Source organism: Saccopteryx leptura, chromosome 7, assembly GCF_036850995.1.
Source record: "Saccopteryx leptura isolate mSacLep1 chromosome 7, mSacLep1_pri_phased_curated, whole genome shotgun sequence".
In the NCBI taxonomy this organism is placed as follows: domain Eukaryota; kingdom Metazoa; phylum Chordata; class Mammalia; order Chiroptera; family Emballonuridae; genus Saccopteryx; species Saccopteryx leptura.
The window spans coordinates 109,340,350-109,364,590 of NC_089509.1; the positions used below are offsets into that span (position 1 = coordinate 109,340,350).

Sequence of the window (24,241 nt, forward strand, 5' to 3'; positions counted from 1 at the left end):
TAGTAGTTAACGGAGCTGGAAAGACAAATGTTTGTAGTTAACGCTACAAATGCTTAAGATTTAGGGTACGGAGGGGATGAAGTTATTGGTCATCCAAAGGTCCAGGCACTGACCACGAGAGCAGCAGCTGGGACAGGAAGAAGAAAGAGCACTTTGGGGAGCTTTCAAGAAAGGAGGTGGTCAGGGAGTGTGCACATATTAACACTGTATCTTCTGCAGTATTCTTAAATTGACCTACAACTTACAATTTTTCATGCTCTAGTTTTTGAACTAGGTGAGTTGCAATGAAAACCTCTTCTGGTGGCTCCCACCTAGTTTCAAAGCCTATATATTCCAAGGCTTGCAAACTCATTAAGGGAAAATTGAAATGGATGCCCACCAATGACAGCTATAAATGAGGAAAAAAACCCAACTTTCCTGAAAAAAAAAAAAAAACAACCAGGACCTATTAAGTTAATTGTCCTCTTCAGTAAATAAGAAACTCCCTTTCTGTGAAACAGCCATGGAAGTCACACTTCCTTGGTCCCCTTATGTGCGCATAAAAGTGGTTTATTTTAGTAAGAAAGATCTTAAATTGAAACGTGCACTCCAATAAACTGTAAACCCTCAGGGGTGTGTATCTTTCCCTGTTGTACTACACAACAAGCTCACCGTGCAGTACAATAAATAACAGACAATAAATATTATAATGAGGCCAACGAAGAGACTGCATTCATTATAATAGAAAAATGGTTTCCTTCTTGCTTTTTTTTTTTTTTTTTTAAGATGCTACCAAGGGCATTAAAACTGTTGCTATTACGTTGTGATAATCGCTTCTAATTTGTTATGAATAAGGATGAGTAGGAGAGGATGAAGTCTGATCAAAGGCAAATTTTAACAGCGAACCCTGAAACCCTAAGGGCGGCACCATAAAGCCATGAAGCATGTAATCCAAGTGCTCGCATTGACACACAGCATTAGATTCAATTACTTTGTCTGAAGGAAACCAATCAGGGAGAGTGTGCTGTTTCAGGAAAGTCATTCTAGAAAAACGGGGAGCCAGGCTTCTGGCCTCTGTGTGGGCAGTCAATGGCATCTGTATTTCAATTTATCATGTGATTACATTTGGGTGCATTAAGCTGATGTGCAGCCCGTTGTGCATAAAGACAGCACATCGACCACTCCATTTAAGTAACTAAGGCATCTATGAATGAGTATTTGTTTCTTAAGTAGAATCTCTAGTGATTCACATTTGCATGTCACTCTGATTATACGGATGAGGGATGGAAGGTCGGGTTTTAGAACTGCGGGCATGATTTTTGTTTTGTTTGTTTTTTTTTATTTTTTAAATAGACTCAAAAAATGCCAAGGAGTACAGTTCTCAGCTTTACTAGTTTGCCAAGGTAGTGTGTTTAATAGAAAAATTTATGAAATGGGTTTTTGTTGTTGTTGTTATTAAACAGAAAAACACCCTTCATGACCATACCCTTGTTTTATATTCTCATTTTAACCCACAGATCTCCACAGGGACCATTGGGTTATGCATTACCACTCTGTCTGATAAGTAAATTAATCCATTTGGATATAAATTCTCCGGTGGTCACACGATGATTTAGGACTGGAACTAGAAACAGAATTCCTAAGTAGGCTGGATAAAAAGTGTGGGTGCAGAGTGTGTGTGTATGTGGGTATAAGATTTATAGTGTTTTTTTGCAGATGCACAAATTATAGATTTTTTTCCACTTTGCAGGTGCTTCCTGGAAAAAAAAAAGTGGTTTGACTATTTAATTGTGGATCTTGAGCTCAGTTCTCTTTAAATTCTGGGGATTTCTGGATGACATATATACTTACTCTCTATATTTTACTTTATTTCTTTACTTCCTTCTAAACCAAACTTTGTTTCAAAAATTTTTTATCTGATAGATTCATTTTAGTTAAGCAAAATTTTCTAGACAGTTGTAACCTTTTAATTTAGTATATATGTATAAATTATGTTAGAATAAGTAACTATTGATATATATTCCTTTTAATTAATGTCTAAATTTAATTTAAATTCCTAAACACTTACATATTACCTTTCATGCTCAAAGAAATATACCAAATGCAAGGGAGGTAAAGGAGTATATAAATTTAATACCTATCTGCAAAAATTATAAATCTTATGTTGGTATATAATAGCTATAGTATAAAGCAGAAAATAAAAATAATACAAAAATATTCAAGGTAGAGAAGAAAGACTATATTGAGGTAAGATTCAGGGAGGAAGTGGCATTCAGTTTAGGCTCCAATGAACTTGAAAGTTTTTGTGTGTTTTTTTAAGGATGTGTAGTTTGAAGAGGAAGTCTGTCCCAATGGGACAGAATTATGGGAATGGGTAATATGTCAAGGCTGCAAAGGAGGTTGGGTCACATCATGCAAAGCTTCCGTTTCCTTACAGAGGAACTGGGCTCTATTTGGGGAAATTCTAAAGATTCTAAAGAAGGAAAATGAAGAATTCTATTTCCTACTTTAGGACTTTTTTTTTCAGGTTAATGATGAATGCAGTGGAAAATTGATACAGAGAACCTAAGTAAGGTATCATTTAGTAGCCAAGACCAAAAAGATAATAAAAGCTTTGTACATAGTTTGGAAAATAGAAGAAAGATGTGAGATCCGGGGAGAAGAGAGAGAATTTTTGACCACTTGAATATGTGTCCATAAGATGAAGATAAGTATCAATGTACTTGGAAGTTTTTGGTCTCTGTGGCTGAGATAGTGGTGATGCTATTGAAGAACAAGTTTCAATAGAGGGTATAGGGAGATGATGCTGAATTTGTTTAGAAATATAAGGACCTTGAATGTCAAAGGAACACCCACTTGGAAATAGCCAGTGTCTTGTTGGGAGGGCAAATATATGTCTCAGAAGGCAGAAATAATGGAATATTAGTTTGAAAAAGTCATGTAAATAAGATAAAGCCTTGAAGTCTTAAAATTCGATATTTGTCCCAGACAAGTGCAGAAAAAAGAGGAAAATGGAAACAGAGCTTTGGCCTATACTGAAGCACAACGGGCAAGAAGAGAAGCCAGTGAAGGTGTCAAGTGGGATCCATCAGAAAAATGAGACAGAGAAGAGGGCAAAATCAAGGGAGTCCAGGAAAATGGGACATCTCAAAAAGAAGCTGTGGTCTAGACGAGAGAAAACAGCTCTAAAGACCAAGAAGAATCTAGATAGAGCAAAAAGCACACCTCCTAGATTATGGAATTAGCAAGAAAAAGCGACTTAAAAAACCCACATTTTAGTCCACTTTTTAGTGGTAGAAGTCAGAATACAACCAGATACAGAGAGGTTGTGACCAGTCACAAAGAGATCAAACTTTTAAGAACCTGATGTCTTGTTTAAAGGTAAATCTCAAGCAGCTAACAGTGTTTTCGGCACAAAAGATGAATGAGTGATTTAATAAATGAATGAGACAGAAGAAAGAAAGAGAAGAAGAAGAAAAGGGAAAAAGGAAGGCGGCAGAATAAAAGGAAGGAAAGAGAAAGAATGAGAGAGATGGAGCAGGAGCTAACAAGTGTTTGAGGAAAAGTGTTTGTAAAGAAAGAGGAGTCTGAAACGTTTTGCAATGTTTCTGATTGCCAATCAGAAGATACCAGTAGACAATGAAGAGGAATAAAAAATATACGTCAAAAAATCTTGGTGGGCCTGACCTGTGGTGGCGCAGTGGCTAAAGCGTCGACCTGGAATGCTGAGGTTGCCGGTTCAAAACCCTGGGCCTGCCCAGTCAAGGCACATATGGGAGTTGATGCTTCCTGCTCCTCCCCCTTTTACCCCCATCTCTCTCTCCTCTCTAAAAAATGAATAAAATTAAAAATAAAAAAAAATAAATAAAAAATCTTGGTGGGAGAGACTGAGTTAGAAAACCTCAGAAAGATTATATAGGTAATGACGTGTTATTAGTCAGAGCTGCAGAAGAGAAAAAAGACAAAGGGACCTCTCTTTGGAGGGTGACAATCTTCTCAGTGAAAGACCTTAAGGTGCTTATTATGGGGGCGTATGCCATTTGTAGGTATAGTATAATCTTAACTTTTACAAAGGGTAACCATTCAGTTAATTAAAAAAGATTATTTAGAAAGGCATTGGATGATTTTGGGTTTGATATGGAAGATGAAGGAGCAATGTCTTTTAATTCATTGACAGCTCATGTTTTTTTACAATGTTTTTATAAATGTCTAGAATTTTCTGACCTTTCTTAAGTGTATTTTTTCCATCCACCCTCATAACTTTTTAAACTGTAACATATTTCTGGGACCTGACTAGCAGAGATCAACTCACAGATGTCAAAGGTAGACTATCCTGAAGGAGGCACTCCAATATGGTAAAGCACAGAGCCGGACAATAACCCCGGTGGGGTGGCATTGCCTTCGGCCTTGAGAAAGCCTTGCCGATAATGGAAGTCTTCCTCAAAGAAACCGCATCTGAATTAGGCTCTAAAACATGATGTAGCCAAAAGAATGATTTAGTTCAGGTTGAGAGAGCAGCATGCCTACTGGCTGAGGTCATGATTTATTCTGTCTGTGTCCTCAAGACCCATAGCCACACTTGGCAGATGGTCAGTTTTGACCTTTACTTCAGAATCTCAAACAAGTTAAACTGGGTGCATGTTATATTAGAGGAATCCAATCTAATCAAGGGGTAGACATACTGCATATGAGACTTGGTATAGGATTTAAACCTTAAAAAACCTTAAGTGTCACATAAAAGTTTGGATTATTTAGTCTGAAGAACTAGAAATGCTATCACAGGGTTTTACTTTAGGGAGTGACATGAGCAAATCTGCATTTACAAGGATAAATCTGGCAGCACTGTGGAAAAAGATCAGCTAAGAAGCAATTGCATTAATTTAGCCAAGGAATGATGAGCACCTAAACCAAAGCGGGCCTGTGGAGATGGAGAGGAGAGGATTAAGCTGATCCCTGCATTCAAATTACTTACCCTTATAACAGGGATGAGAATTGGGAGTGGATGAGGATTCACAGAATTTTTCCTTCTCCATCATAAATTAAGAAAATGGCAACTGAGGGAAAGAGGGAATAAAGCACAACATTCATCTGGTGCTTAGGAAATCTGGGAGTTATTTCTGAACTATTCTCAATCATATGTTTCTCCATTTATTGGGTTAATACATACTTACTGGGTGCCTTCTTTGAGCCAAGTGTTGTTACAGCCATAGAAAATACAAGACGAACAAAATCTCATCAAGTTTTGTCCAAATACCTCTATAATTTCTCAGTTTCTCTGGATCTCAACTGTCAGCACACAAATTCCTTTCTCCCTTCTTCTCTCTAACTGATTAAGTCTTACTCATGTCCTGCATCCTCTGGAAAAGCCACGTCCTCCTGTGGGACTTCCCAGACCTTCAGTGTGTTTAGTGCCCCACTGCACCTGCCCAATACTACCTCTGAGTGAACATCTGTCCACGTGATTCTGAAGTCATGCTGGTTCAATAGCCTGTGATCCCCTGAGGACACGGACCACTCTGCTTTGGTCACTAACTGACAGAGGGTAGGCACTGAGGTGTTTGTGAATGAATAGTGAATAAATGAATTAAATGACTCAATATAGTTTTTTCTTCTGCCATAGAAATTACACCTTTAGAAAGGCAGACCAACTATTATACTTCAAACTGGCATTAAGTTAGCCCCTGCTGTTGAGGAAATTCAAAGCCATTATACGTTAATATTCTGTATTTCTCGTTTCTGCTTCCAGGCTGAAAAAAAGAGCCGCATATGGTTAGCCAAACTTATTTCTAAAAATTTGGCATGTTCTCAAAACATATTCAAAGCTTATGTCAGTTTTAAAGACACAAATAAAATATATTTTCCAGAACCTCTCCTCCTTTGGTTGAATTTTTGGAAAAGATCTCCCACGATGTGAACTATATTCTAACTTGAATCTGAATATCATGATTTTATTTGAATTTTTCATATACTCTTCCTTCTTCAAACCATGACACTCCAAGGGATAGAAGAATCTTATTTATATTTAGAAATAAGGAATGTTCTAATTTTAGATTTCAGAGTACCACAGATAATAACATATGTTAATCTTAAAAGCACCTGTCATATTGTAAGTGAAAGTAAGTCTCTTCAAAATGTTCCATAGAATCTGTGCTGAGCTTAATAAGCATTATTTTCAGTTCTGCCTCTTTAGAACCTCAGAAGTGAATAAAAGGACTTTTGACAAATATTAAAAAATATCTCTCAACTCCCCATTCTAACCTCCTCACTGTATTGTTATGACTATGCATGAAATTAATGGGCAGCGATATCCACCTCAAGGTCTGAGTGATAAGTACTTTGTAATAAATAATAGTGGGTTTGTTTTTTAAGCATAACTCTCCAACCATGTTTACCCTGAGCCCTAATGTTCATAAAAATCTTGATTTATCATGGGGTTTTGACAGAAATAATGATAAAATTCATCCAGTCAATTTGCCCAATTCTAGACAATACCCAACTAATTGTGGCAGAAAAAATTATTTACTTTTGTTCTTTTTCCTTCACTTTCCAGTAAGATTTTTTTCCCCTCTCTAATTTGGATTTGCAAGTATTTTGCCTGATAGTTACTGTCAAAACCCTCTTACAGAAATGAGCAGAATGCATTTACGTTGTTAGAATATTCTTTTTACAGTACTATAAGGTGGAAACTTATTATAATGCTTATTTTATAGCTGGGAACAAAAAGTTGAAAACAATAAGTATTTCTCTGGAAAACCAGGAAGATAGGGAATGGAAATCCATAATTGTCCAGCTCTTATTTCTATCAACCACCATGCTAGGTGCTTTAGAAATTTTAAATCTTATTTTAAGTTCTTACAACAACTCTGGGGAGTACGTCACCTATTATAAAAAAAATAACTGAGGTTCAGACATTATGTGCCTCTTACCTAAAATTAGATAGCTAGTCAATGGTTGATTACATATCCCAGATTCTTTCTGAGATACCCAATTTGAGGAGGAGTTGAACTATCCCAGCAAGGAGAAATAACATATTTGATGCTTAAGAGTATGAATTTTAAGTAAAACAGGTGGCGCTGATGGGATCTGGGTTTCCTATCATTGGGACATTTTCTTTTATTCTGTTGTTTTGTTTTCATTATCTTTTCCATAATAGTCTACCACAGCAGTTAATAAAAAGGTGCATAAAGATTCCATTTTTAACACTTGACCTTAAGATGCCAGAAACATCAATAAACAGGCAGACACAGGAAATTGGTGTCTGGAAAAAAAGAAAACATCTAATAGTGTTAAGATATTAGGAACACAAATGTAGGAAATAGATATCACTGAGGATATGAAGTGGTGAAAACAAATGTTTGAGCCTAGGGCAAAAAATACATCCACAGATCATGGCTTCAAATGAGCAATTGGGGCTCAGGGAAGCCATTAAGGATAATGGTGAGTGAACAATTTGAAAGAAAATATGAACCCAGTTTAATTTTACTGGAGCCAAGTTTCCACATCAAAGTATACTGCCTGATTAAAATGATCTATATGGGGCAAGTGTACAAAGCAGTTAATTATTTTAATTTATAGTGTTAAATAGAAAAATATTTTCAAGCAGTAATTAGTATGATGCACTCATTTCTGGCCCTAGATCATTTCTAGTCCTCACCTGGCTTCAATTGCATTTTCTGGCATAAATTAACCAACATGTTTACCTAGTAACTGCTGCATTCTATTGGTTTGTTCAGGACTTTTTCCAGGGCAAGTGTGAGAAAACTCAACTATATTTAGCATCAACAAAATGCAACTGAAGGATCTTGAGATTTACTTAGCTGCAGGCACAACCAGACCCAGGTCTGCTACAAAGCTACAGCCCTGGTCCTACCAGTCTCCCTTCCTGGTGGCAAGAGGGGTGAGGTGGGTCTGAGCTTCCATTTGATGCACAGTGTTCACTGTGGTGGGACTGTCTTCAGGCATTTTCTAGTCCTTACAATAGTCATGGTGGCCACAAGGATCTATTGTTGATTGCCTGGGTCTGAGTAACGCTCTAGACTAGAGGAGGAAGGTTGGTCTCCCCATGGGATTTCCATTACCAGGAGTAGAGAGAATAAATTTGGAGGAAGCACAAATGACTAATGTCCAGGAAATTCTGGGGCTGAGCCTTCTATCTGGCTATCTCTAAAATGGACTTCCTTCCTTTTTTCATTCTCTCCTCATAAAACAAATATGGTTGAGCGTGTTTAACGTGTTCATGCCTATTGCAGTGAGCAAAAAGGCAGGATACCTGCCCTCGGGAAAATCAAGGTGAGTGATGTGAACAGCCACTTGTATGCATAAAGGCCCCGTGGGGATGGGATAAGTGTAAATATGATGAATTGTATGATGAGTTCCATCTGCCAAAAATTGTGGCAGATACAATCAATTATGACTCTCTTAAAAGTCTGACTTTGAGTTGAGGTATATTGCCTGTCAAAATAGCAAAAGGTGTAACACATTAATCTCTTGGTTCTTACTAGGTATAATTTTTCAAGAGCGTAGATTGCTTTAGCTGGAAATGATATCTGGAGGAGGCCATTGTTGAAGGAGAAAAGGGTCAAGTCCTAGGGCAAGGGTCCATCCGTGGGGCTGGAGGAGACCCATGGGGCAAACAGGGGCACAGCTATTTGGCCTTGTGTATCCAAAGAGAAGGCAAGAGGAAAGCAATATCAAATATAAACTTTTTTTTTTTTTACAGAGACAGAGAGAGAGTCAGAGAGAGGGACAGACAGACAGGAACGAAGAGAGATGAGAAGCTTCAATCATCAGTTTTTCGTTGCGACACCTTAGTTGTTCATTGATTGCTTTCTCATATGTGCCTTGACTGCGGGCCTTCAGCAGACCGAGTAACTCCTTGCTTGAGCCAGCGACCTTGGGTCCAAGCTGGTGAGCTTTTGCTCAAACCAGATGAGCCCGCGCTCAAGCTGGCGACCTCGGGGGTCTCAAACCTGGGTCCTCCGCATCCCAGTCCCACACTCTATCCACTGTGCTACCGCCTGGTCAGGCCTCAAGTATAAACTTTTAAAGTCATAATTTTAATGAATAAAGTCTAAATATTGATTTTTTTCTCATTCATTTAGAGTAAAATGTCTAACATGAATGATGTGCATAGTTAGTAGATGTCAACCATCAACTTGCCCCCAGACAAATTTCATTATCTCCTTTATAGCTATAGCCTCTATTTTTCTTTCAAAATTTCCTCATTTACTTTACAGTTAAATGTGTCCTTCCTGATATCAGCTAAATATGTGTTTCTTGAAAAATCAAGAGAAAGAATGCCAGGTGGTTCAAAAGTTGGCACAGGTAGAAATAGACTGGACCAGCATCAGTGTCACAGATGGATCTTTGAACTCACCTTCACAGAATTGTTCCAGACAAAGGAAACCCTCAAGCTAGCACGCTTCTAGGTAACACTTTAGTTTATATCCCAACTTCCTAGCTGTGCTTGAAGGAGGACATTTTTACTTTAAATGAATGAGAGAAAACCAAAATTTAGACTTTATTCATCAAAATGAATATGAAGCTATAAAATATCCCCTAATTTTTGTGAGCAGGAGATATATACAGACTAGGATTCTCTTTTTCTCCAGTGTTTCTCAGGGAAGATTCTACTGTGAAATATTGGCATGTTTGTTTCAAAATCACACACAGAAGCTACAGCCCTGTCACTGTTCGAGATGACATCTCACCTCGGTAGCTCAGACCTTCTCGGGGGTTATGTTTTCATCTCTAAAAGGAAATCGTTCTCAGGAAGAGACAGACAGCATTAATGCTGATAGATTTTTTCAAGAAGACAGCAAGACAAATAACAACCTCTGTTGAATAAGAGTGTCAAAGCAGTTTTGAAATTCTTGTTTTATAGCTTTCCTTGTCAGTCCTCATCAACAGGTGATTTGAAAAGCTGAAGCGAGTATTGAAGAAAGTGACGAGTGGGGAAGGAGGGGTGGACACACTTGCGTAGATGATCTCGACACTTTGAGTTAAATGTAGGAGGTTGTTTGGACGCTGTGTACAGTGTTTTGGGGTTATGTGGTACCATATACAGTACCGCATTTCTGAGACGTGGCCTTACAACACAAACAATGATTCCAGAAAGATTCAGTCAGAAGGACAACATTGAAAAGTAAGAATTTCAAGGCTAAAATTATTGACTGCATACTATATGTCAGACTGTACAAAGTACTTCATATTTAGTATCCCAGGTAAACTTGACAATTCCATGAGGCCAGTCCTACTAGTCAACAGATAAGGAAATGTTCTTGAGGGTCAGTAGCTACTGTTGTACAGATGCTCAAATGGGGGAACTGGGGATGAAACCCACAACTCAGTGATTCCAGAACACAGTTGTCCAGGTCTGTCCATTAGCCAAAGCGTTGTTTGAATGAGAAGTTTATAAATATGTTTATCAATTACTTCTGGGAGAACAACCGTTCTTGATTTAAGCAATGCATTACTATTTTGTGCTTTATAATTAAAAAAAAACTAACCAACACAACTAATCTTGCAATATTGCCTACATTGTATGAGAAAAAGCATACTTGTTTAAATTCAGGATTATGAAACTTATTTTTATAACATGAGATGTGTCAGGCTTAATCTATCTTGAGTGTTAGATTCCTATTGCAAAAAGCTTCTGCTTTCTTAGCCCCCGTAAATTTCATTTCAAGCAAAGGATTCCTACCGTGGAGTGGGTTCCTCCCTCCCCAACCACCACGGAAATGCTCAGTCGGAAGCCAGAGAATGTCCTACTTTCACTCACATTTCTTCATTCAGGGGTCTCAGGTTTATTTCTAAACTTTCTCTTCCCTCTTCTTTGGTTTCTAGATGTCACATTTTGTATGATTATTCCCAAATATTTTGGTTCATGCCCTCTAGAAAGCAGACACCAGGATAGATGGGGTGAAAAGAGTGGGAGGTTTATCAAGGAGGAATTCTGGGGTGGGGAGGAAATGGGAATGAATGGGCGGGACAAGCCTCAGGCCAGGGTTCAGGCTTGGCTGCTGTGAAGGGAAGAGGGATGGAAAATGATTGGATGGAAAGAGCCTCAGATAAGACCATGGTCTGAGTCTCAGCCAGCTCAGTAGGGAGACTCAGTCACAAAGATTGCCCTTAAATGACACCCACACTGAGCAGAAATAACCAGGTCCCATACCACGACATGCTCAGCTATTGGCTCGAAGCTTCCCAGGGACCGAGAGCCTTGACTAAACTGCTGCAGACTTGCAGACTCTGTAGCAGGTGGCTGCCAGCTAACCCCTCTGCTTAGAAAAGTTTCTCTCCAGATGGAGGTCTCAGCCACCTACCTGTTGGCTGCCACCCCTTCCCCTTGTGAGTTCAGCAGATCCTCCTCTCTTCAGGTGTGGGGAGCAGCTCTTCCACGGTTTCCAAGAGACTTTTCCTGAGGGGGCTCTGGCTGATACTCTCACCCTCCGCTAACACTTCTGCTTGTCTCAGTGGCTTATTGGGTGGTGAGACTAAGCCTACTTTCATGAGAACTTGGAACCCCTAGTAACCAAAAGCTCTCAGGCCAGGGTTGCTGCATGTGACGTTTCAAAATCACAGTTGGGCAAAAGAGTATCAAGAGGGGTTTAAGCCCTGGCCAATTGGCTCAGTGGTAGAGTGTCAGCTTGGTGTGTGGAAGTCCCAGGTTTGATTCCTGGCCAGGGCACATAGGAGAAGCTCCATCTGCTTCTCCACCTCTCCTCCTCTCCTTTCTCTCTGTCTCTCTTTTCCCTTTCCGCAGCCAAGGCTCCACTGGAGCAAACTTGGCCCGGGCACTGAGGATGGCTCCATGGTCTTAGCCTTAGGTACAAGAATGGCTCCAGTTGCAATGGAGCAACTGTCCAGATGAGCAGAGCATTACCCCCTAGTGGGCATACCATGTGGACCCCAGTTGGGCGCATGCGAGAGTCTGTCTGACTGCCTCCCTGCTTCTTACTTCAGAAAAATACAAAAAAACGAGGGGTTCACACATACTTATCTCTTCTCCATCATGTGACAGCAGCCCTGCTTCCTCCTGCTGGTGGGAGTCACTGTTCTCTTCCACAATGGAGACTCATCTTGTTGCCTGATGACCACTCTAGGAAGGAAGTTCAGATTGCCCAGAGGGCAGCTAAAGCTGGTTGTTCAATGGGACCCTTGCTGTATCTTCTAGAAAGAGTGAGCCTCATTTAGGGACAAAGACATCTAATGATGTAGAGCTCAAAATTACAGGGACAAGAAGTACAAAGTACTATGATGAGTCATTGGATGTCAGCTAACATCATGCCTCTTGGCAAGTTCTCTCTTGAAAGGAGATCTCAGGGACACATAACACAAGTGCAGTATCCTGTCAGAGGATTATGCATCCCCACATATTGTCATGTGACCTGCAGCATCCTCCTATTGGAGGAGAATATAATCCCACCCCATTGACATCAAACTTGGCTGTAAGACTATTTTCAGCTACTGAAATGTGAGTGAAAGGCTACCTGCCACATCTGAGCAGAAGCTTTAGCAGACACTGTAGTTCAGTGAGTCCTTTTCTTTCTCTGCTGGGAACATATCCCAGTAGGGGCTAGAATAAAGATATGAAAATCAGAGCTATAGCTATAGCTGCTACACTGCTGACCCAACTGTTACAAAGGATAAACTTTTGTTGTAAATCACTAAGAATTGGTGATTGTTATGGCAGTATAACCTATCAAGGCAGTGACCTTGTGCTCAAGCTGGATGAGCCTGCACTCAAGCCAGTGATCTCGGGTTTCGAACCTCGGTCCTCTGCGTCCCAGTGAGACGCTCTATCCACTGTGCCACTGCCTGGTCAGACTGTACCTTTTCTTATCTGTGATGGTTTGCCTGGTTTCTGGCAAGTTTCTTTTGTCTCATCTTTCGATAATTATGTCTCCCCGATTGTTTCTAACTAACATATGTCTCCTCATCAATGGCTAACTATTGTTCTTAATGTTTCTGGGGGGTCTCTAGATTGGCTACATCAGAAACATTTGGATGTAGTTTTTAAATGCAAACTCACTGGCTACACTTACAGAGATTCTGACTCAACAGATATGATTCAATAGTTGTCCTCAGTATGGGTCAGAAATCTGCATATTTTAGAACTTCCATGTGTCTCTATAGTAAATGCAGGAATTAATTCATTATGTGTTCCACAATCTTCAATTTGCTTTAAACTAATTGTCTTTACTGCTCTCTGGAACTGAGGTATACCGTAACCTTGATTGCTTACCCTTAGCCTTGACATGGACAATAAATAGCTTTTATATACAACTTATTTTATCCACATTTTTGCATTCTGCATTCACAACCTGGTCAGATTAAACCTGCTATTGTTTGAAGCATACACTGAATTACTTTTTGGAAGAAGTGTTAGTGGTTGTGTGTGTGTGTGTGTGTGTGTGTGTGTGTGTGTGTGTGAGTGTGTGTGTGTGTGTGTGCGTGCGTGTGTATACATACACCTATTTATATATGACCAAAGCACAGAGAGTTAGATGGAAGTGTTTTATGATAAAACATGTAATTTTGAAATGAAGCAACAGAACTAATTATCTGCTTGGAGAAAGGGGCAGACCTATTTAGGTCAAAAGTAACGGAGAAATTGCTGATACAGTTATTCCTAGGAACTGCCTCATAAATGCCTGTGTGCCTTATTAACACATGCATTCATCCCCACATGTGGCTGTGTTACTCGGGATAACTGACTGTCTAAATGAATCCTTAGAGCACCTAGCATCCTTTGTTCAGTGGTACAGCAACAAAAATAAGGAACAGACATGAGGATGCAAAATGATTGAAGTCAAAGTTATATGAAATCGAATACCGTATCTCTATGAGAAAGATCAAAACCACAATCATCACACATCAAACATAAACCCTCCCATTCCACCACGCCCATCCCCCAACTCCACCACCTCTATTTTCTCTTATAGTCTCTGTGATTTTTCACAAATCATTTCATCTGAGCAAGCTTCAAGTTTAGTGTTTGATTGATGTCCTTGAAAGCATAGAAACTGATACACACGAAAACACCGCAGCAGATGCAGGGTGCTTGCCGCTGCGATGTGACAACCTCCACTTAGCTCTCTCTTTGACACATTCCAGCTTCTGGATATCATTGCTCTCATTAGGGCTCTGAGCTCCCAGCCTCCTCGGTTTTGTCCTGCAAAGATGGTGCATCTAGAATTTGTCTATCAACTCAAAACATTCTGGAAAAAAAAAGTAACAAAAATAAAAACTATTCTTGATTGGCAAGGTGTCATCAGAATTAAATGGCAGAATCAAGGTCTCACGTCTTTGTTGAATCTTTTCTGACTCAGCCCACAATGGTCATAAAATTGTCATTAAGTCCTCAATTGAAGGGAGGAAAACCTCATTCTCCATTATTGCTTTATTAAAATGTTAAATTTATGACAAATATAATAATGATATGAAAGATACTATAAAGAGCAATGCAAAACCTTAGTTTGGATTCCTTCAAGTTATAAAGGCAGAGTCAAATAAAATTAAGGTTTTTTAAAAAAAAGGTCTAAATAAACTTATGTCTAGTCAGAAAGACTCAACAGGATCCTCAAATCCATTCCCTCAAAGATATATTTTACCATTCCTATACATGTCTAAGGAAATTAGTCAGAGGCCCTGGCAGGTTGGCTCAGCAATAGAGCGTCGGCCGGGTGTGTGGAAGTCTCAGGTTCGATTCTTGGCCAGGCCACACAGGAAAAGCACCCATCTGCTTCTCTACCCTTCCTCCTCTCCTTTCTCTCTATCTCTCTCTTCCCCTCCCGTAGCCAAAGCTCCATGGGAGCAAAGTTGGCCCGGGTGCTGAGGATGGCTCCATGGCCTCCACCTCAGACCGCTAGAATGGCTCCGGTTTTAGCGGAGCAACACCCCAGATGGGCTGAGCATCGCCCCCTGGTGGGCATGCTGGTGGATCCTGGTCGGGCGCATGTGGGAGTCTGTCTGTCTGCCTATCTCCACTTCTCAAACTTTGGAAAAATACAAAAAAAAAGAGAAATTAGATATTTCAATAAGGTTTATTTTTGTTTCTTCTATTGATGAATGAACATGAGTAGCAAAAACACTCAAAAAAATCTCTCTTAAAATTTACATTGACATTCCCGTTTTTTTCTTCATAACAGAGTCACCATTACTTAGTGGCACAGAGAAGGCCCAAGAGTCATTTCCCATATGATTTAAATTGAAAAAGATTTATGTTTTTATATCTTTGTTCAAACTTTTCTATGTCAAACTTGAGAACCTTATATTTGGAAACTTTGCATTCTTTAAATAATATTAAATATTTAGAGCTATCCCCAAAATAGTATCAGATGCTGTTTTAACTATACCTCTTTATTAGAAGTTGCTATCTTTTTATTCTGTGAGGCTATTAGTAGAACTAAGTTTCTAGGTAAGTTAAGGTTTCTGGAGAACTGAAATAGGTTGACAATTCCCTCACTGATTTCAAGAAGTATTTACCCCTCCTTTCTCCTTCTCTCCCTCCATCCTTCCCACCCTTCCTCCTTCCTTCCTTCCTTCCTTCCTTCCTTCCTTCCTCCCTCCCTCCCTACCTCCCTCTCTCCCTTCCCTCCCTCCCTCCCTTCCTCCTTCCTTCCTTCCTTCCTTCCTTCCTTCCTTCCTTCCTTCCTTCCTTCCTTCCTTCCTTCCTTCCTTCCTTCTTTCCTCTCCCCCTTCCTCTTCATCCCTTCCTATCTCCCTTCCCCTCTCTCTCTTCCTGTATTAGGTAACAGAACTTCCCAGCTTTGTTGTTATTTATTGTTTACTCCACTACATCAACCAGGTCAAAGTCAAGGTGATTTTGATGAAGCTGAGGAGTCTCAAGTACTGCCTACTTGACCTGGATCACGTGTTCAAAGGCAGTCTATGACTCCTTGTCACAGGCTTCTTCTTTGCTTTTCAAGCACCAACACATTTTATCTCGAGTAAAGAAAAACTATCCAAGATGAAATGTGCAATGTGTTATCCTTTATGAAAAACAATTTGGAGAGGATATGGATTCCAGGATTCCAGGAAATGTATTAGGATTTCTGATGACAATCACGTTACATGTACTTCAGCGTCACACATTTAGTGCAAAAGTGTGAAATGTGTGGATGCCAATGGGAAGGTTTCTGCACCGCTCTAGAGATCAAACCTGAACTAGCCCCCACTAGAAGTATGGCTGGGGGCCCGCCCTTGCACGCCCTGGCTCAGTTCCTCTCCATGGATTACGGTCTGCTTTCTTTTACAGCATAGGTGGAGAAGGAGGGCGAGGCCACGACCCGAGTTATGTGGGCAAACATTTCCGCATGGGATTCATGACGATGCCTGCTCCTCAGGACCGACTTCCCCATCCTTGTTCCAGCGGCTTCTCCGTGAGGTCACAGTCCCTGCACTCGGTGGGGGGCACAGACGATGACCGCAGCTGCAGCTCCCGGAGACAACCACCCCCCAAGCCCAAGCGGGACCCCAGCACCAAGCTGAGCACGTCGTCAGAGACGGTCAACAGCACAGCCACCAGTAAAAGTGGGAAAGGCCCCGAGCGCGAAGGTAAAACACCCCACTCCTGCTTCACCTAGAAAAAGGTTTCAGGAAGCACATTGTTAATGATCACCTGCCTTCCGTCCTGCGCCGCAGCGTCCTCCATCTCTCTGAGATCCTAGGGAAGCAAAGTCCAGGGGGAGGGGAAGCTATTTACTAAGATGCTGCCAAAAGACTTTAAGAAAAATCTGATTTATCAGAAAGGGAAGAAAGGCAATGTGTGTTTTTTGGTTTTTGTTTTTGTATTTTTCTAAAGCTGGAAACAGCGAGGCAGTCAGACAGACTCCCGCATGAGCCCGATGGGGATCCACCCGGCACGCCCACCAGGGGACGACGCTCTGTCGCGACCAGAGCCACCCTAGCGCCTGGGGCAGAGGCCAAGGAGCCATCCCCAGCGCCCGGGCCATCTTTGCTCCAATGGAGCCTTGGCTGTGGGAGGGGAAGAGAGAGACAGAGAGGAAGGAGAGGGGGAGGGGTGGAGAAGCAGATGGGCGCTTCTCCTATGTGCCCTGGCCAGGAATCGAACCCAGGACTCCCGCACGCCAGGCCGACGACGCTCTACCACTGAGCCAACCGGCCAGGGCAATGTGTGTTTTCTTATGCCCTTAACACAGGGGGTTGGGAACCTATGGCTCGCAAGCCATGTGTGGCTCTTTTGATGGCTGCATCTGGCTCGCAGACAAATCTTTAATAAAAAAATAATAACGTTAAAAATATAAAACATTCTCATGTATTACAATCCATTCATTTTCTACCGCTCATGTTCATGGTTGCGGGTGGCTGGAGCCAATCACAGCTGTCCTCCGGGACAACACCAGATTTTTACTGGATAATGTGTAATGTACAAGGGTTGTTGTATGGCTCTCACAGAATTACATTTTAAAATATTTGGCATTCATGGCTCTCTCAGCCAAAAAGGTTCCTGACCCCTGCCTTAAAGCTTCCAATTATTAGGAAATCATTTTGTCTAAAAATATACCAAAATTTATATCGTCTTACTTTTATAAGTATTATGTATACAACTAGAGAAGTATTACGTGATTATTAGGGGAAACTTATAATGCAGGAAAATATAAAGAAGAAAAAAACTTCTAGTCAGTTTTTAAAATAAGATGCATTTCTTTCTAGTGAACACACACACACACACACACACACACACACACACACACACATTGATGAGGTAAATATATATTTCAGTCTCTCTGTTTTTCAGCTGTGAAATGCAGAGATCAAGTCTCTTGGCCTCCTGGCAGGTCTATCAGTATAAATTAGGTGAGGTTATCCCCAGATCTCTTCAGCTCCTTTGTCCTCACTTGAATCAGTAAGTCTCAGATTTCCCGCGTTTCTCCCAGGAGCCCGTTGCTGGGAGAGCAGTCTGAGCGCGCTCTGACGGAAGCCCGTTTAGATCTGTGTCTGTTCATTGTGAAAAACACTTTCAGGTGCCCCGAGCCGCCAGTGGCCAGCTTGGGGCCATGGCTGTGCCAGGTCCCCTCGCTGTGGTCCCTCCCCGTTGTCCACAGCAGTCCCGGTATAGCTGTTGTCACAGTGGTTGGGAGCGGAGTACAGCCCGTTGTTCCTTTTCTCCACTGGGAAGGGTTCTGGGTCACCTTGGCTCCCCAGTTCTCCATGCAATCTCCATCTTTTTTTCTGGTCTAATCTTTCCACAGAGGCTCAAACTCGTCTATGAGATGGGGCCCCAAGAGGCATGTCCCATATTTTCCATTACCCTCGTCCCTCCTTTCCTCCCCCCCCCCATATGGGTGCCCAAATGCCTATTGAACCACAAAATAAAACCTTTGGGGACTACTGAAAAATACAAATAAATGCTTGGAGATAATGCTAATCTATTCATTCCACGTGGAAAACTTCCACTTCTGCTCCGTTTTTTCTATTACCCTTACATGCAAAACTACATCGTGAGCATGTATATGTGTGTGAGAACCTAGCACATGTGTGTATGCACATTTACGAAATTGAAATCATTGTACACAGAGTTGTATGCTTTGTACTTTCACTTACTCTCTTGTGACTATTTTCTATAGCATTCAATTTGTTAAGACACACCACTTTTAAGGAAAAAAAGTGTGGATCATAGCACTTTATTTAGTCATAACCTCCTTGGTTCCAGTTTGCTTTGCATGATAAATGGCACAGCAAAGATTATGTGTGTATGTCTGCGTGTCTGTTTACATAACTGTTTTTTTCCTGCTGCAATTCAATTGTCTTAAAAATAAAACCGATTACTTTTCATTTGGAATGCTTTAGGTAGCTAATTCCTGATATAGGGAAGCCCCTAATCCTTTCAGATCCCATTAGCATCTAAAGATTTAGGAGTCCAAACAGTTAGTTATTGGACAAAACAGAGGCTCTATTATCTATATATCATCTGAGAGTACAATTACAGCAGCAGCAAAGACTTAAGTTAGATTTCAAAAACCACCCGATGGGCGGTGAGGTTTACTAAACACTAGGTCCAGCTGACAACTCTCCTCGAGGAACTCTAAAAGATGGGTTGAGCAGCGTTCTGCTGTCGTGTGTCTGAGGATGGTCAGTGGACCAGGTAGACTGTTAGGATGGGGGGCAGAAATGGTGGACTTCTACAGAAGGGTGATTCTCAATGCAAATACCACCCTGTCTTCATAACACTTGATAAAAAGGTAATTGCAAAATTGGATATATTCAAATCTCCTCTTTCAAGACATGACTCTTGTAACAACCGGCATGGGGGCTCACTCCGGTCAGAGATGGGGAAATGTCTTGAGTCCAAAGGAATGCTTTCATTTGTGTACATTCGAAGCTAAAATTATATAAATATGTAGATTGTTCTTTTACCAACAATCAGCTCTTTATAGGAATGAGTTAACTGGAATTCATTACAGAGCATGTGTTTTCTTTACAATTTTCCTAGCTATCAAAATTATAGCTAAAATGAAAACAGACTTCTATAAATCTTAGTCTGTCTTTTTTTTTTTACATTGAATGTCAGCAAAATCAAAGTATTGATTCAGAGGCATTAGAATGATTTCCATGGTAACCAGCTTCTATTTAAGTAAGGGATTATGACTCCCCTGTAGATAAAAGTTAAAAAGAACTGGACTTGTAGCAAAACAGTTTCTCAGAGAGGGGAGAAAAGTGGCATGATGCTGAACACGAACATAATAAAAATCACATACCAAGAAAGCTCTAATTTGGTTTTTAAAATCTGTAATCTCATCGCATAAAAAATATACAGTCACTAGTTTATTTCAATGAATTCTATGATAATAGTTTTAAAAATTATATCTCAGACAGTAGAGAAGAGAAACTGGCAATAATTACCCTTTTCTATTGCCTACATGTGGTACCTGCTTAGCCTGAAGAAATATTAGATGAAACAAAGGAAGTTTACTAGAAAAGATGAGCGTCCCTTCAAGCTGTATCTCATGTACATTTCAGCAAAAGCAGGGACCGTGAGCCTTCACATCCACTGTTCCTTTTGCTCAGGTAAACCCATATTCCATTCCTCAAGAGCATCACTCTTAGGAAGGTTCTGTGGCACAGGCAAAAGACACTATACTTAGAATTGATGCTCAAATAGTGACTTTGGCTAAGTGACCCAATGAGACAGTTCCTTTACCTTTAAAATGATTGTATAGCCTGACCTGTGGTGGCACAGTGGATAAAGCAGTGACCTGAGGTCGCTGGTTCGAAACCCTGGGCTTGCCTGGTCAAGGCACATATAAGAAGCAACTACTATGAGTTGATGCTTCCTGCTCCTCCCTTAACCTCTCTCTCTTTCTCCTCTTTCTAAAACAAATAAATATATTCTTAAAAAATAAAAATAAAGTGATTGTAAAGAACTGAAACTTGATCGGGCCTTGCCTTTATCACAGCTTGAAGGGCCCCTTGTAAGCTAAGGCCTACAGTGTTGCATGGTTGAAAAACTGCTATACAAATATTTTAGCATTCTTTTATTTTTTATTTTTTTTGTGACAGAGACAGAGAGAGGGACAAATAGGGACAAACAGACAGGAACGGAGAGACATGAGAAGCATAAATTCTTCATTGCAGCACCCTGGTTGTTCATTGATTACTTTCCCATATGTGCCTTGACCGGGGTGGAGGTGGGGGGCGCTATAGCAGACTAAGTGACCCCTTGCACAAGCCAGGGACCTTGGGCTCAAGCTGGTGAGCCTTGCTCAAACCAGAAGAGCCCGCGCTCAAGCTGGTGACCTTGGGGTTTTGAACCTGGGTCCTCTGGGTCCCAGTCTGACACTCTATCCACTGTGCCACCGCCTGGTCAGGCTATGTTAGCACTCTTTTAAATGTGCAATTAGCACCTTAGGTAATAGGTATAATAGGGCTGAATATCATGAAATGTTAAAAATAAATAGAAGAGGAAAAGAAAGGCTACACACACACAGTCTCTACATTTTACTCAACGGTCCAATATGCAAGGAAGTATTATGAAAAGTAATCCTATTGTGACATTAATATAATATTCACTATAAAGAAGAAAGCAAGTTTTATTAAACTGAAAGCACCTCTACACTTTAGAATCCCTGAAGAATATTTTTAGTTAAGTTTTTTTTCCTGCTTTTATATATTATATTAATTGGCAAAACATTGAATATTTTAACTTTCATTTGTTATAAACCCTTCCCTTCAAGTCACTTCCAGCCCTTAATTATTTCATGATTGTCTCTGTGTTCAGCAATGAGGAAATATTTTCGAATGGGGATAGTTTACCTGGTTCCTGACTTTCACCTTCTAGAGATATTTAGTTGGGTCATATGTGTGAATCAACAATTGGAACACACGCAGGAATATTTGGAATCATGACTGTCCTTAGAAACGTGAAATGTGTGGTCAAGCCAGAACCGAGGAAGGAAGGCTGAGATCATCATCTGGTCACTGCTTTAAAAACAAAAAACTAATTCCTACTTACCTGTGACCAGAAAGGTAAGTTACAGCCTGTAGGAGTGTTGTTTTTCATGCCTCCATAGACCAGCCAATACTTTGAGTACCTGTCTGGTTGGACTGGGACCTGGTGGCAAACAGCACAGCACTGGTCCTTTCTCTCGTCTTACTACCAATTTTGTTTACAACTCTCCAGCTCAGCCTGTATTTCTTTCCACATGTCATGAAGCAAGCTCTGATGTAAATAAATCATTTCTAGAAACCAGAAAATCTGGCAAGACAATCATGAGAGCTTCCTCCTTATAGTTAGTTTGTTTAGCTCCGGAAGAAATACTTTAACACAGCATAATGGAACTTTTCCTCCAAAGGATGTGTGCTGCTCTTTTGCTGTTCAGTGTTGATAATTTAAGGTACCTGACCTCAGATCTTGTACCAATGTAAAGCTTCAAAGGCAACCTGTGGATATTTGAAGAGAGACGAGGTAAAAAAGTTGAACATGCTAATTATCTTGGGGCTCTTACAGGTTTCCCAGGTCAGAACTCCAGCTTGGGGACCTAAATCGACACGAGTCAGGGACAGCCATATAATCGATAGCCCAGGTTTTTGATACTTTATCAGTGATCATAATTTTTAAAAAGGATTATTTATTTTATAATTCAGTATGGCAAACAACCACAGCAACAACGTGGCTTTAGTGGCAAACAGACTTTGGTTTTGTGTCAGTGCTGCCAGCCTCAGTTTCCTCATCTGTAAAGTGGGAATGGAAATACTGATCTTAGGTGGTAGGTGGAATCCAAGATGCTACCCAAGGTTCCCAACTTTCTGCAACAGTCACCCTGTATACATATATATTCCCTGGAACTGACATACCACCGGTGACTTGAAGGGGGCCATGTGGCAAGGAATGTGGGTGGCCTCTAAGAATTGAGAATAACCTCAACTAAAAGTGAGCAAGAAGGCAGACACCCAGGTCCTGTAACTGGAACTGTGAGGAACTGAAATCTGCTAATCATAATAATGACCTTAGGAGTGGATTTTTCCCTTGGACCTCCGAACAAGGACAGCCTGATGCCACCTTGAGTATAGCCCATGGGATGCTGAGCAGCGAACCCAGCCTTCTGGGTTCTGGTTGTGCCTAGACTTCTGATCTGTAGAGCTGGGAGCCAGTGAAGGACATTGATGTTTAGGCTGCTGTGTTTGTGATAACTTGTTATATCGCAGTAAAAAAAGTAATCCATCTTACCAAGTTGTCAGGTGAAATACATAAGGCAAGCATGAAGCTTAGAATGCATTCCCAGGGACCTTGCTCTGCTTCCACTCCCAGCCCTGGGCTGTAGTCCCGGGTAATGGAGGTGGGTAAGGCAGTGCCACAAGCTCTCCAGACTTCACCCACCAGACCTTCAAGGTGAACGGGATGAGGGACCCTCAGAAAATGCTGACAAATTAGGCCTTTGGAGTACCTGCTTAGCTCTTTCTGAGTGTGTTCGGATCTTGCCCTGAGAGGGCCTTTCCTTTCTCACCACCGGTTTTTGTCCTTTTAAAGGGCTCGGCACTGGCCCTTCAGGTGGCTTTGAATGGCCCGCGCAGATGACTGCAACGTGTTGGCATCGGGCCCCTGTCCACGTCCCCAGTGCCACTTGCACTTCCCGGGGTGTACAAAGCCCCATTGGGCACTGAAGTACTAAAACACCACGAGAGTGGACAGCAAGCCTGCTCACCTCGCCGTTTGGGCGTTTGACAGTGCTCCGGGCGTGCTCGCGTTTGCTTCCCAGGAAAGACGTGAGCATTTTCATTGAAGGCCCGCGTTCCTGGATTTCTCTTTCCAGGCGGACGGACTCAGAAGCTGGGAGGCTTCCTGGCGTCAAAGCCATCTGTCACATCAGACACCGGTCAGGGGGAGACTGAGCTTCACGTCCACAGTGTGCTATCTTCTCCCGAGTGCACCCCTAGGCCCATGCAGGAAACAGTCCGTAGGTCAAACCACCGCGCGAAGCGTCTCTCAGGCCTTGCCGTGACTGCTGGTTCTCGGCCACAAACTTCCCTGCCTCGTGAATGGTCCTTCCGGTCATGCTGCTCTTAAGCAGCTGGATTTGACCTCATTTGTCTTAGTGCCTTAGATTCAAAAGAGGGGTTTTGTTCATGCTGTTGGCTCAGATGTGTTCTTTCATGAGAAACTGATAAGCCCACATTTCGTGAGTGTCTGTTGTCATCAGGGTATGGATTTGGGATTTCAATTGCTGTGCAACAAATTGACAAATTTAATCTCTTATAATACCACATGTTTACTGTCTCACAGTGTCTGTGTGTCAAGAGTCTTCCCAGGGTCGCCCAAGGCTGTGGTCTAGATGCCAGCTGGGTCAGGGCCAGGGTCCTTTCCATGGCTCACCTACTTGTTGGCAGGGTTTGTGTCTCCCGGGCTGTGGAACACATATAGCTTACTACTTCAAGGACAGAAAGATAGAGGCTCTTTCACTGGGATTCTCTCCCTCTAAGGGAGGCCCAGGTCTTTTAAATAGCTCACCCAAGCCTGACCTGTGGTGGCGCAGTGGATAAAGCGTCAACCTGGAAATGCTGAGGTCACCGGTTCGAAACCCTGGGCTTGCCCTGGTCAAGGCACGTATGGGAGTTGATGCTTCCAGCTCCTCCCCCCTTCTCTCTCTCTGTCTCTCTCTCCTCTCTCTCTCTCTGTCTCTCTCTCGCCCTCTCTCTCTCCTCTCTAAAAAAATGAATAAATAAAAAATAAATAAATAAAAAAGGAAAAAAAAATAGCTCACCCAAGATAGCCTGCCTGTTGATGAACTCAGAGTCAACA

At 41.4% G+C, this 24,241-nt stretch overlaps 1 protein-coding gene across 3 annotated transcripts in view; it reads left to right on the top strand.

Annotated features, from left to right (window-relative positions):
- The window catches only part of NYAP2 (neuronal tyrosine-phosphorylated phosphoinositide-3-kinase adaptor 2), a 242,646-nt gene that overhangs the window by 100,258 nt on the left and 118,147 nt on the right, over window positions 1-24,241 (top strand). For all 3 annotated transcript variants that reach the window (XM_066345791.1, XM_066345792.1, XM_066345793.1), the window contains one exon: window positions 16,241-16,539. In XM_066345791.1, coding sequence (XP_066201888.1) covers window positions 16,241-16,539 — 299 coding nt within the window. The remainder of the gene's footprint in view (window positions 1-16,240; window positions 16,540-24,241) is intronic.